General features: G+C 40.1%; 1 protein-coding gene across 2 annotated transcripts in view; it reads left to right on the top strand.

Moving 5' to 3' along the window:
* The window catches only part of DDX42 (DEAD-box helicase 42), a 49,163-nt gene that overhangs the window by 11,446 nt on the left and 24,319 nt on the right, over positions 1-13,398 (top strand). For both annotated transcript variants that reach the window (XM_023511053.1, XM_003786199.3), the window contains exons 2-3: positions 3,856-4,088; positions 7,777-7,927. In XM_023511053.1, coding sequence (XP_023366821.1) covers positions 3,868-4,088; positions 7,777-7,927 — 372 coding nt within the window. In that variant the 5' untranslated portion in view covers positions 3,856-3,867. The remainder of the gene's footprint in view (positions 1-3,855; positions 4,089-7,776; positions 7,928-13,398) is intronic.

Genomic DNA, 13,398 nt, shown 5'->3' with positions numbered 1-13,398 from the left:
GGCTATTTTTTGGTTGCAGCCATCGTTGTTTGGTGGGTCTGGGCTGGATTTGAACCCGCCACCTTAAGTGTATGTGGCTGGCGCCTTAGCCACTTGAGCCACAGGTGCCAAGCCAGGAGCAGCTCTTCTAAAGACATGCTTATTAAAGATTAGTTAAAAAACGCTAAATTTTCAGATGCTAAAATTTCCTTGTTTATATTCTCACTAAATCTCATCTCAGTTGAATTATGTGATTCCCTGATTGAAGGAATCCTCTTATAGAGATGATCTTAAATTTAAGTAAACTAGTATTTATTAAGCGCTTATTTACCTTTACCATGTTCAGTGTTGTGAAAGGAGGTCCAAAATGAGTAAAGACACACTCTGTCTGGGGTGAGCTAAGTGGTATGTAATAGTAATTGAACAAAACCTAAAAGGTATATGTGGGTGAGGGATGTAGCACCAGAAAAATACAGCTCATATTGTTTCTGATTCCTTCAGCAATGTTATTATAAAAAGCATTTTTTGGCATTCTTTTTCCACATTTGTTTGAAATTCCAAAGCCATTGTAAACATTTTAATTTTTCTTTTTGAGACAGAGTCTCACTTTGTCACCCTCAGTAGAGTGCTGTGGGGTCATAGCTCACCTCTAACTCGTGGGCTCAAGTGATCCTCTTGCTTCAGTCCAGAGTAGCTGGGACTACAGGCTTCTGCCACAGCGCCCGGCTAGTTTTTTTTAAGGGACAGAATCTTCACTCTCGCTCAGGCTGGTGTCTAACTCCTGAGCTCAAGCAATCTACCTGCCTTGGCCTTCCAGAGTGCTAGGATTACAGGCATGAGTCACCACAACTGGCCTTTAATTTTTCATATTTAAGTTAAACACCAACACACACACAAAAGTCAAATAACTGCTATTAACATTTTGATAAAACAGCTCACCCCTGTAATCCTACCTCTTTGAGAGCCTGAGACGGGTGGATTGCTTGAGCTCAGGAGTTCGAGATCAGCCTGAGCAAGAGTGAGACCCCAGCTCTAAAAAATAGCCAGGTGTTGTGACAGGCACCTGTAGTCCCAGCTGCTTGGAAGGCTGAGGCAAGAGAATCTCTTAAGCCCAAGAGTTTGAGGTTCCTATTAGCTATGAAGCCAGGGGCACTGTACCCAGAGCAACAGAATGAAACTCTGTCTCAAAAATAATTTTTTTGATAAACAGCTTTCTGTATATATAACACATAAATTGAATTTTACATATATTAGATGGTACCACTTTGTTTTATGCAATTGTTTGTATTTACTCAGTGTGTAATGGACACTTTTCCATAAGTGTAAGTAGTATATAAAATATTTTAAACTTAGAATGTATATTCTCTTGATGGGGCAATTACATTTAAAAAATTGATCCTAAGGAAATAATTAAGGGTGTGGACAAAAACTTATCTAAAGTATATATAATTGTATTTAATAGTGAAGAAATACATTTATTGATATTGGAACATATTTAATATATAATGTGAATCTGTAAAATATGTACAATATAGTTTGAGTTTTGTTTTTAAATCTTGTGTGTATATACACATATACATAGAAAAATAGCAGAAAAAAATAACACATACCTGGAGAGGAAATTTCAAGTAGTTTTAAATTTTGTTCCCTTTTTTGGCTTTCTACTTTTCTATAAAATACATGTAAATTTTGTCATTAAAAAACCTGTTTGGAGTCAAAGCTAATAAGAGAAGATATTGCTTGTAAACTGATTTTATTGATGATTAAATTTCTTTGTAATAGGCTAGCTGATACTTGAGACCTTGAGACAACGTATTAATGAATCATAGTATCTTCCTGAATAGTGTTCTAGTGGCCAGTTGCTAAGTAAGTGCATGGCTCATAAGTATCATTTAGAGACAAATGGATAATATCTACAAATAACTGATGTTAATATCTTTTAATTTTTTTTTTTTTTTTGAGACAGTGTCTCACTGTGCAGCCCTTGGTAGAATGCTGTGGCATCACAGCTCACAGAATGCCGAGAAACCTCACAGAAACCTCTAACTCTTGGGCCTAAGCGATTCTCTTGCCTCAGCCTCCCAAGTACATGGGACTATAGGCACCCACCACAATACCTAACTATTTTTTGTTGCAGTTGTCATTGTTGGTTAGCTGGCTTGGGCCAGATTCAAACCCGCCAGCCGCGGTGCATGTGGCTGGTGCCATAACCACTGTGCTACAGCACCAAGCCACTATCTTTTAAGTTTTGAATCTTTGATTCTTCTAGATGTCATTACTAGAGGATGATCTTTAGTTTGGGGACATTTTTTTTTTCTCCTTGCCTGTGATTCTTCCAAGCAAAGCATTATATTGTAAATGTGTTTTTTGTTTTTCTCTCTTCCTGGCTGACTAAATTCTTTGAGCATAAAAATTGAGAGATTAAGTCTTTTTTATCTTGATATCTCCAGTTGCCTAATACAATGCCTAGCACCTATCAGCACCTAAATATTCCAAAAATATTTAAAAGTATTTCACAACTTAATAAGATTTTTTTTTTTTTTTTTGAGACAGAGCCTCAAGCTCTCCCCCTGGGAGAGTGCTGTAATCCCCCTGGGTAGAGTGCTGTGGCATCACAGCTCACAGCAACCTCCAATTCCTGGGCTCAAGCAAGTCTCCTGCCTCAGCCTCCCAAGTAGCTGGGACCACAGGCCCCTGCCACAACGCCTAGCTATTTTTTGGTTGTAGCCCAAATTGTTATTTGGCGGGCCCAGGCTGGATTCGAACCTGCCACCTTAGGTGTATGTGGCTGGCGCCTTAGCCACTTGAGCTATAGGCGCTGAGCCAACTTAATAAGATATTAATTAGCAGTCAAGTCCTTTTGAAAAGGATAAGTATTAAATACTGCATTTCTGTTTAGATGGTGATCCCAATAAAATGAATAACAATTTCTTTAGTGTTTTAAAAAACACAGTCACTTGGTTGAGGCTCTAGCATAGTATATGTCAGAAATATGTTAAAGTTGTGGGGGCTTTGGGGTTGGTTTTCTTTTTGGTGGGGGGAAAGAGTCGCACTTTGCCAGTGGGGCTACAGTGCCATGTGCATAGCAACCTCAAACTCTTAGACTCAAGCAATCCTATTGCCTCCCCCTCCCCCCTACAAAGTAGCTAGGACTACAGGCCCCTGCTACCACACCCAGCTAATTTTTCTGTTTTTAGTAGAAACAGGGTGTTGCTTTGCCCAGATGGCTCTTTTTGTTCAGGCTGGTCTGGACCTCCTGACCTTAAGCCAATCTTCCTGTCTTGGCCTTCCAGAGTGCTAGGATTACAAAAACATGAGTCACCACACCTACTATGTTGCCTGGGCTGGTATAGTGGCTGTTCCCAGGCAAGATTAGAGCACACTACAGCCTTGAACTCCTGGGCTCAAGTGATCTTTGCTAGAAATACAGGTGTGCGCCAGTGACCCTTACTGTTTTTGTTTGTTTGTTTTTTGAGAGAGTCTTGCTGTGTCACCCTTGGTAGAGTACCGTGGCATCACAGCTCATAGCAACCTCATACTCTGGCGCTTAAATGATTCTTAAGAGATTCTTGCCTCAGCCTCCCAAGTAGGTGGGACTACAGGCACCTGCCATAATGCCCAGCTATTTTTGGTTGTTGTTGTTGCAGTTGTCATTGTTGTTTAGGTGGCCTGGGCCAGATGCGAACCTGCCAGCCTCAGTGTATGTGGCTGGCACCGTAACCACTGTGCTACGGGTACAGAGTCCTCAGTGTTGCTGTTTTAAGAGGATAAAGTTTAAAATGAAATTATAGGTAGAGGTTGGAAAAGACATGCAAGTCAGTGGGCCTATTTACTTTATAAAGTTAAATTTATATTCGTGTATCTTATTCCTAACAGATCATTGGCACCATGAACTGGAATAAAGGTGGTCCTGGCACTAAGCGGGGATTTGGCTTTGGAGGTTTTGCCATCAGTGCTGGGAAAAAGGAGGAGCCCAAACTCCCACAACAGTCCCACAGTGCCTTTGGGGCAACCAGCTCTTCTTCTGGATTTGGAAAGTCAGCTCCCCCACAACTCCCTTCTTTCTACAAAATCGGATCTAAACGGGCCAACTTTGATGAAGAAAATGCGTAAGTGATAATTCCTCATAATTTAGCAAACGTCAGCCTTTGAGATATTCATTCCCTCAACAGAAATTGAGGCAAAGAAACTTTGTTTCCCGAAGAATAACTTTTTAAGTTGGTTGTCTTACTGAGTTGCATGGTTTTTCTAATAAGTTAAATTGACCAGTGTACCCATTTGTAAAGACTATAATACCTGTGTGCTTAATTATATACTTTTACTCAGTGAATTGTGGTTTTTTCCTAGTTAGTGTTTTAGGGGATAGTTGCTCAATAAATGCATGGTTGAAAGATTTGAAACTATTGAAATGTATGTAAGTATGAAGAGTTTTATATGATCCATGTGGTTTATATTGCGATCTTTTATGGACACTATATAAATTCTTCTGTAAACACAGGGATTCGTCACAACTGGTAGAAATTCATGTTGGTGTCAGCATTTAAGTCCTTAAAACTATTATATTGGAACGTAGAATAGTAGTAGAAAAATCTACTCTGATTATTCCCACCGTTCTCAAACGTTTGCTTTTTTTTTTTTTTGAGACTGGTTCTCTCTCTGTTGCCTAAGCTAGAGTGCAGTGGCATTATCATAGCTTATTGCAACCTCACACTCCTGGGTTCAAAGGATCTTCCTGTCTCAACATTCTGAGTAGTTGAGAATATAGGCATGAACCACCATGCCCAACTAATTTTTCTATTTTTTTTTGTAGAGATGATGTCTCATTTTATTGCTTAGACTGGTCTTGAACTCCTGGTCTGAAACAATCCTCCCACCTCAGCCTCCCAGAGTGTTTTGATTATGGACACAATCCACTGCACTTGCCCTAGTTATTATCTTTAACTTGCTTGCCTAATAAAGTGGTTATAAAAAGCTGGGACTTTAAAGTTTTAGCTCTTAATTTTTTTTTTTTTTTTTTTTTTTGAGACAGAGCCTCAAGCTGTCCCCCTGGGCAGAGTGCCGTGGCATTACAGCTCACAGCAACCTCCAACTCCTGGGCTCAAGCGAGTCTCCTGCCTCCGCCTCCCAAGTAGCTGGGACCACAGGCGCCCGCCACAACGCCCGGCTATTTTTTTTTTTTTTTTTTGGTTGCAGCTGTCATTGTTGCTTGGCGGGCCCGGGCTGGGGATTCGAACCCGCCACCTTAGGTGTACGTGGCTGGCGCCTTAGCCAGTTGAGCTACAGGCGCTGAGCCTAGCTCTTAATTTCTATAAGATAATTTCTCTTTGTTAAATCTGAAGAAAACTCTTACTACTATGATTTACAACTGATTCTGATACTGCCCCCCCCCTTTTTTAATTAAAAAAACCTGGCTGGGCACAGTGGCTCATGCCTATAATCCTAGCACTCTGGGAGGCCAAGACAGGTGGATTGCTTGGGCTCTGGAGTTTGAGACCAGCCTAAGCAAGAGTGAGACTGTATCTCTTAGAAAAAAAATTAGGCATTGTAGTGAGCACCTGTAGTCCCAATTACCTGGATCACTTGAGCCCAGGAGTTTGAGATTGCTGTGAGCTGTGAGGCCATGGCACTCTACTAAGGGCAACAAAATAAGACTCTGGGTGGTGCCCGTAGCTCGGTGGGTAGGATGCCAGCCACATATATGGAGGCTGGCAAGTTTGAACTCAGCCGGGCTAGCTAAAAACAAAAATGACAACTGCAACAAAAAAATAGCTGGGCATTGTGGTGGGCTCCTGTAGTCCCAGCCACTTGGGAGGCTGAGGCCAGAGAATTGCTTAAGCCCTAGAATTTAAGGTTGCTATGAGTTGTGATGCCAAGGCACTCTACCCGGGGCAATAGCTTGAGACTCTGTCTCAAAACAAACAAACAAAAAATAGCTACCTTCTGGGCTAGGGTGGTTCACTCTTCTAACCCTAATACTTGGGGAGTCTGAGGAGGGAAGATCACCTGAAGCCAGGAGTTCAAGACCTGCCTGAGCAACATAGCAAGACCCCAACTCTACAAAAAAATAGAAAATTTAACTGAGTCTGCTGGTATGCACACTTGTAGTCTCAGCTACTTGGGGGACTCAAGACAGGAGGAGCACTTGAGTTCAGGACTTTGAGATTGCACTGAGCTGTGTTAATGCCATTGCCCTCATACTTGGGCAACAAAGTGAGACATTACCCCTGAAATGTTCCTAAAGATTGGATTTTTAGATTTTTTTAAAGTACACAGCAGCATTTTAGAAAACTGTGGGGAACATAGTTCTTGAAGGATTTTTATTGTTTTATGTCTTAAAAAAAAAAAAAGGAAGCTGGTACATTACTCAGGAATCAAATATAGTGGTGCTGCTTAAGGTTTGGCAGAGTCAAATATTATTCTAGAGAGCAGTTAACCAGTTCAGGATACTTTTTCATTGGTTGAATAAAACCTATAAAATATGTATATGTGCATTAGTTTATGATTTATAAAGACCTGTATTGACATCCTTTTCTGGACTATTTGTTAGAAAATAATACTTTCTCTAGACTTTTAAGTTTTCCTTTCTGAATACTTCAGTAGTATGGTGAATGATTTTGGTTTGCACATTTATTTTTAATTCTATAAGTTTTCTGTCAGTTCTCAGGAAATAGCCCAAGACTTCTGAAGAAAGATTCTAGCCTTATGATAATATTCTAAGTCTTTTTAAAGGATTATAAAGAATAAGCTAAGTTTTAACTGTTTCATACAAAAGTATTTTTTCATAGCATAAACTCTTAAATATTAAGTTTGCACTGAAAACTCATTCCTTTTAATAGACCTGGGAATATGATTTGTTTTTGTTTTTGTTTTTGTTTTTTGAGACAGAGTCTCTCTTTGTTGCCCTTGGTAGAGTGCTGTGGCGTCATAGCTCACAGCAACCTCAAACTCTTGGGCTCAAGTGATTGTCTTGCCTCAGCCTCCCAAGTAGTCTGTCTTTGTTGCCCTTGGTAGAGTGTCATGGCGTCATAGCTTACAGCAACCTCAAACTCTCAGGCTCAAGCAATTCTCTTGCCTCAGCCTTCCAAGTAGTTGGGACTATAGGCGCCTGCTACAACACCCAGTTATTTTTAGAGATAGGGTCTTGCTCTTGCTCAGGCTGGTCTCAAACTCTGTGACCTCAGGCAGTCTACCTGCCTCAGGCCCTGAAGTGCTGAGATTACAGGAGTCCCCACACCTTGCTGGGAATGTGATTTGAACAGACAACTAATTAAATGGAGAATCTGCTGTGAATGGTGGGTTTTTTTTTTTAATAATACTGGAATTTTGCCCATATTGGGTAGTACTTAATAATTAGGTCCTTAGCCAAAGCCTTGGAGGTCTCTAATTTGATCTATATAGGAAAAATCTTTCTTCTTCTTTTTTTTTTTTTTTGTTTGAGACAGTCTCATTATGTCACCCTCAGGAGAGTGCTGTGGTGTCACAGCTCACAGCAACCTCAAATTCTTGGGCTTAAGCAATTCTCTTGCCTCAGCCTCCCAAGTAGCTGGGATTGCAGGCACCTACCGCAATACCTGTCTGTTTTTTGTTGTTGTTGTAGTTGTCGTTATTTAGTGGGCCTGGGTGGGGTTTGAACCTGCCTGCCTTGGTGTATGTGTCTGGTGGCCTAACCACTGAGTTAAAGGTGCCAAGGTAGGATAAATCTCTTAATAATAAGATATACCATAATAAGACTTTATTAAACTGTTCACTGACCCCAAACTAAATGTTCTCTTTACCAATTTGCATTTTAATTTTCAGCTATTTTGAAGATGAGGAAGAAGACTCTAGCAATGTTGATTTACCTTATATTCCTGCTGAAAATTCACCAACCCGCCAGCAGTTCCATTCCAAGCCTGTAGATTCTGACAGTGATGATGATCCCTTGGAGGCATTCATGGCTGAAGTTGAGGCAAGTATCAATTCTTGTTTTATTGGAATATTCAGCAATTGGAAATAAATCAAGTTAACTTCTTCAAACTTTGTTCAAATTTTTCTAGCCTTTTTGAGATATTCTCATATTTTGTAGTTTCATAGATGTACTTCCAATTCCTTTGTATTTTTGGAGATGATTATGACTAGAAATTTGAACTGTTTAACCCCTGGACATGGTAGCTCCAGATATGTGCATTTTCTTTTATTTTAATAACCTGAGTATATTCTTTAATAGAGGGATTATCTCATTTAATAAAGCATTTCTTTTAGATTTTATATTCTGTAACTACTTATTTTGAAACAGAGTCTTTGCTATGTTGCTCTGGGTAGAATGCTGTGACATAGCTCACAGCAACCTCTAAACTCTCCTAGGTTTCTGTTTTTAGTAGAGATGAGGTCTCACTCTTGCTTAGGCTTGTCTTGAACTCTTGGGCTCAAGCATTCCTCTTGCCTTGGCCTTCTAGAGTGCTAGGATTACAGGTGTGAGCTACCACACCCAGCATATATTCTGTCACTTTTTTTTTTTTGAAACAGAGTCTCACTTTGTCACCCTTGGTATAGTGCTATAGCACCATAGCTTACAGCAACGTCAAACTCTTGGGCTCAAGTGATTGTCTTGCCTCAGCTTCCTGAGTAGCTGGGACTACAGATGCCCATCATGACGCCTGGCTATTTTTTGAGACAGAGTCTTGCTCTTGCTCAGGCTAGTCTCAAACTCCTGAGCTTAAGCGGTTCACCTGAATAGGACTACTCCAGAGTGCTAGGATTATAGGTGTGACCCACTACCCCTGGCCCCATGTGCCTTTTTAAATGTTATTTCTTCATCACTACTCAAGACTTCCTATAGAAGTTGAAACCATGACCAGCACCTCTTTGATACTCTTCACTAGGGTTTTTGTGGGGTTTTTTTTTTCTTTACTCTGATTGTTTTTTCTTTCTACTTATTTTCTTTTTATTGTGAAAAATTTCAAACATGTAGTTACAAGGTAGAATAGCAAAATGTATTCTTTACCAGCTTTTTTTTTTTTTTTTTGAGACAGTTTTATTATGTCACCCTCAGTAGAGTGCTGTGGTGTCACAACTCACAGCAACCTCAATCTCTTGGGTTTAAGTGATTATCTTGCCTCAGCCTCCCAAGTAGCTGGGACAGCAAGCACCCGCCACAACACCCTGCTGTTTTTTTCTTGTTGTAGTTGTCATTGTAGTTTAGCAGGCCCTAGCTGGTTTCGAATCTGCCAGCCCCAGTGCCCTAACAACTGAGCTACGGGTGCCCAGCCCCTTTACCCACCTTTATTAGTTAACAAATTTTGGCCAGTTTTATGTTATCTAATCCCTTCTACCTCCAAATCTTTATTGTTTTAAAGTAAATGTCAGACATAATTTTATCTATCAGTATTTTTGTATTTCAATAGCAGAACTCTTAAAAAAACAAAATTGCCAGGGCATTGCTGCACCAAAAGAAAAATTATTATTATTTTCTTTGTTTAGGCAGTCTCAATCTCTTGCCCTGGGTTGAGTGCTGTGGCATCATTGTAGCTCATAATAACCTCAAATTTTATTATCCTCTTGCTCCAGCCTCCTGAGTAGCTGGAACTACAGGTGTGCACCACTGCACTCAGCTAGTTTTTCTATTTTCAGTATGATGATTTCTTTCTCAGGCTGGTCTCAAGCCTGAGCTCAAGCAATGCACTGGCCTTCTAGAGTGCTAGGATTACAGTTGTGAGCCATCGTCCCAGCCAAAAAGAAATTTTATTTTTTGCCATTTAGCCATCTGACTGTTGTCATTCTTTTTGCAATCCTCTTTTCTCAAATACAGAGGTCCTTTACGGTTCTCTATATTGATTTAATATCTTCACTCTTTATCGTTCTTCCTTAGTGACCATTTTACTTTTAAAATTTCTATGTGCATAATTTATGTATTTATTTATTTTTGAGACAGAGTCTCATTATGTCACCCTTGGTAGAGTGCTGTGGCATCACAGCTCACAGCAACCTCATAACTCTTGGGTTTAAGCGATTCTCTTGTCTCAGCCTCCCATGTAGCTAGAACTACAGGCACCCACCACAACACCAAGCTATTTTTTTGTTACAGTTGTCGTTGTTTGGCAGGCCCTGCGTGGGTTCTAACCCACAGCTACAGTATGTGGCTGGCGCCTTAGCCACTGAGCTATAGGCACCAAACCCACCCTTCATTTCTTTTTAGCATATTGTCAAACATTTTCATTATTTCACTTAATCCTCCATGTAACTCTGGGAAATAGGCAGAAAATATATACAGTACTTACAGATGTAATTTTTTAACTGATATGAAAACTAAGCCCTAAGATAATTAAGATCATATGCCCCAAATCATATTGGTACTTACATGGAAGAGCTAAGATTCAAATCCAATTTTTTTTTTTTTTTGAGACAGAGTGTCACTTTGTCACACTCAGTAGGTGTCATGGTGTCACAGCTCACAGCAACCTCCAGCTCTTGGGCTTAGGTAATTATCGTGCCTTAGCCTCCTGAGTAGCTGAGACTATAGGTGCCCACCACAGCACCCAGCTATTATTTTGTTGTTGTTGCAGTTTGGCCAGGGCCAGGTTCAAACCCGCCACCCTCGGTATATGGGGCTGGTGCCCTACTCAGTGAGCCACAGGCACTGCCCTCAAATCCAATTTTTCTTGGTTAGTAGTCCTTAAAGCCTAGCTCTTTCCATCATGCTGCCTTTCTTCTCTCTTTTGCCAAGTTCTGTCATCTTCACAATGTCTCTTGCATCTGATCCTTTCTCTTGCCATTATAGTCATCCTACTTTATTTCATCATTAAATCTTGCTTGGGTTAAATTCTCTCCGTCTCCCTTCTTTACACTCTCTGTTGTCCCACTTATGTGGTATGTAGCTACTGGTTAGTTAGACTAAAGCATGTTTCTTACTGTGTTACTTCCCTTGCTTAAAACTGTCACTTTATTGCTTTTGACATAAGGGCTTTCATATTTTTGTCTTTAGCCAAAATCACCTCTCCTTTAAGGAAGGTGGGAAAGAAAGAATCCAAAATAGATATGTTTTTGTTTGGTCTAAACATTTCTTTTTTCTTTCTTTCTTTTTTTTTTTAATTAGGCAATGAACTTTATTAAGTTTTCTTTCAAATTTTATTTCCAGGCTTCTTCAGCTTAATTAGCTGGAAAATATGGATCATGTATAAGCAAAAACCGAAAAGAGGTGCAATGTCCAAAGGGCTTGGGCTTAAAAATTTTAGAGATCTAGATATTATCAGATTCATAAAAACAGTTTTATTTATTTTTATTGGCTGGTCTGAGCAGGGTTTGGTGTATGTGGCTGATGCTGAGCCATAAAAATAGTATTGAAAAGCAGTCATTCTAGCTGGGTATTGCAGTGAGCGCCTATAGCCCAGCTACTTGGAGACTGAGGCAAGAGAAATGCTTAAGCCCAAGAGTTTGAGGTTGTTGTGAGCTGTGATGCCACAGCATTCTACCCAGGGCAACAGCTTGAGACTGTCCCCCCAAAAAAAAGGCAGTCATTCTCCCCCCTAATGGGCACAATGTAAGGGGATATGGCATACTTTCTGCTTCCTGGGTGCAGAACACAACTACAACAGGGACTTTACCTAACAAATGCAAATATTGCCTCCTAATCATTGTACCCTCATGAATCCAAAATTTAAAAAATAATTTTTTAAAAAGCAATCACAATATAAAATAGCTCCCAGTAACTTCTTTAAGTTCTGTCTTCAGAAGTTGACTCAGTTCAGTTTGCTTTATTCTTGGAAGCCTCATCAAAATTCTCCACAAGATCTGGAATTTCTTTTTTTTTTTTGAGACAGAATTCTCACTCTGTTGCCCTGGGTAGAGTGCTGTGGCTTAACAGTTCACAGCAACCTCAAACTCTTGGACTTAAGTGATTCTCTTGCCTCAGCTTCCCAAATGGTTGGGAATACAGGTGCCTGCCACAGCGCCCAGCTATTTTTTTGTTGCAGTTGTCACTGTTGTTTAGTAGGCCCGGGCTGAGTTCAAACCCACTAGCCCGCAGTATATATGGCCAGTGTCCTAACTACTGAGCTATAGGCTCTGAGCCAAGATCTGGAACTTCACCATCATCATCATCATCATTCATTCTCATAGCAGGAGGTTGGTGCTTTTCCTTCCACAGATTGTTTAGGCAGAACTTCTTCAGCACAAGGGACTAGACTGGTCTCCTTACAGTAGTCAGATTGTCTGCACCAAGCTGGTTTAAGATGCTGGGTAGCATGTCTCATGGCCTGTAATGGTGAAAGTGTTTTGCTGCCAGAGATGGGTGAACTTTAGAGTTGTTAAAGTGGATTACTGTTCCTTGGTTTGTAAACATATTTACCTCTTTAATACCAGAGATATTGTTTACCCCTAAATTCTCCGAGGAGAACTGAAGTTTTTTATCTCTTATGTAGCTATTCTACAAACCACCTTCTTTCTGGGAGCAGTTCCTTTCCCACCAGTGCACACTTGTGCCTGCAGTTTGCAAATTTCTCTTGGTTCATGATAGTTCTTTCATTTTGTCAGAGTGTAAAGAGGTCTGCACAAGGGACTAGGGTGGTGCTCCTGGGGTCTCTATTAGACCAATTGAGTTTAGGTCTGTACACGTGGTGATTCAAGATGATAGTTAGAGGGTAGACATTGCTTTTTTAAAAAGTGTGCCAATATTTTTGAAATCAGGATTTTGTCTAATAGTTTAGACTTTTGAGAAGAAGATCTGGCAATTACTAAGCTTGTGTACTTGTGTGGCAAATCAGGCTGTCCTGAGCAAATGGCTGCCTACTTTACTTAGACAAGGCATTTATTTTATTTTATTTTATTTTATTTATTTCTGAGGCAGTCTTATTTTGTTGCCCTCAGTAGAGTGCTATGGCGTCATAGTTCACAGCAACCTCCAACTCCTGAGCTTAAGTCATTTTCTTGCCTTAGCCTCCCAAGTAGCTGGGACCCCAGGCGCCTTACCACAATGCCTGGCTATTTTTTTTTGTTGTTGTTATTGCTGTTTAGCAGGTCCTGGCCAGGTTCGAACCCACAGCCCCGGTGTATGTGGCTGATGCCCTAACCATTGAGCTATAGACGTCGAGCCGGCATCCTTTTTTTTGTTCACCATAGTTTTATCAATCTCTGTTTTCATTTTGACATTGAGGTTACTAGTTAGAACCATTTGTTATCACACTACGATTGTAATTTTTCTTTGATGGAGATAAATTTTCCTGAACTCAGGTCTCTATCAAGTATCAGAAAATAAAAGACGGAAGGTACTTAAGTAAAAGCAAAGCATGTCTGTGTCATGAATACTTTTTATCCCTCATTTACTATCACTTGGTACCCACTAGGTATCTGAGTTTCCCATCTTTTTTTTTTTTTTTTTTTTTTTTTTGAGTGACACTAAGCCGCAATCCTTAATTTTAAAAAAAATGCTAAATAAAAAACATTTCA

This window comes from Otolemur garnettii, unplaced genomic scaffold, assembly GCF_000181295.1.
Source record: "Otolemur garnettii isolate 467f Iridium unplaced genomic scaffold, OtoGar3 scaffold00018, whole genome shotgun sequence".
NCBI lineage: Eukaryota > Metazoa > Chordata > Mammalia > Primates > Galagidae > Otolemur > Otolemur garnettii.
This window is presented reverse-complemented; position numbering and strand designations above follow the sequence as displayed.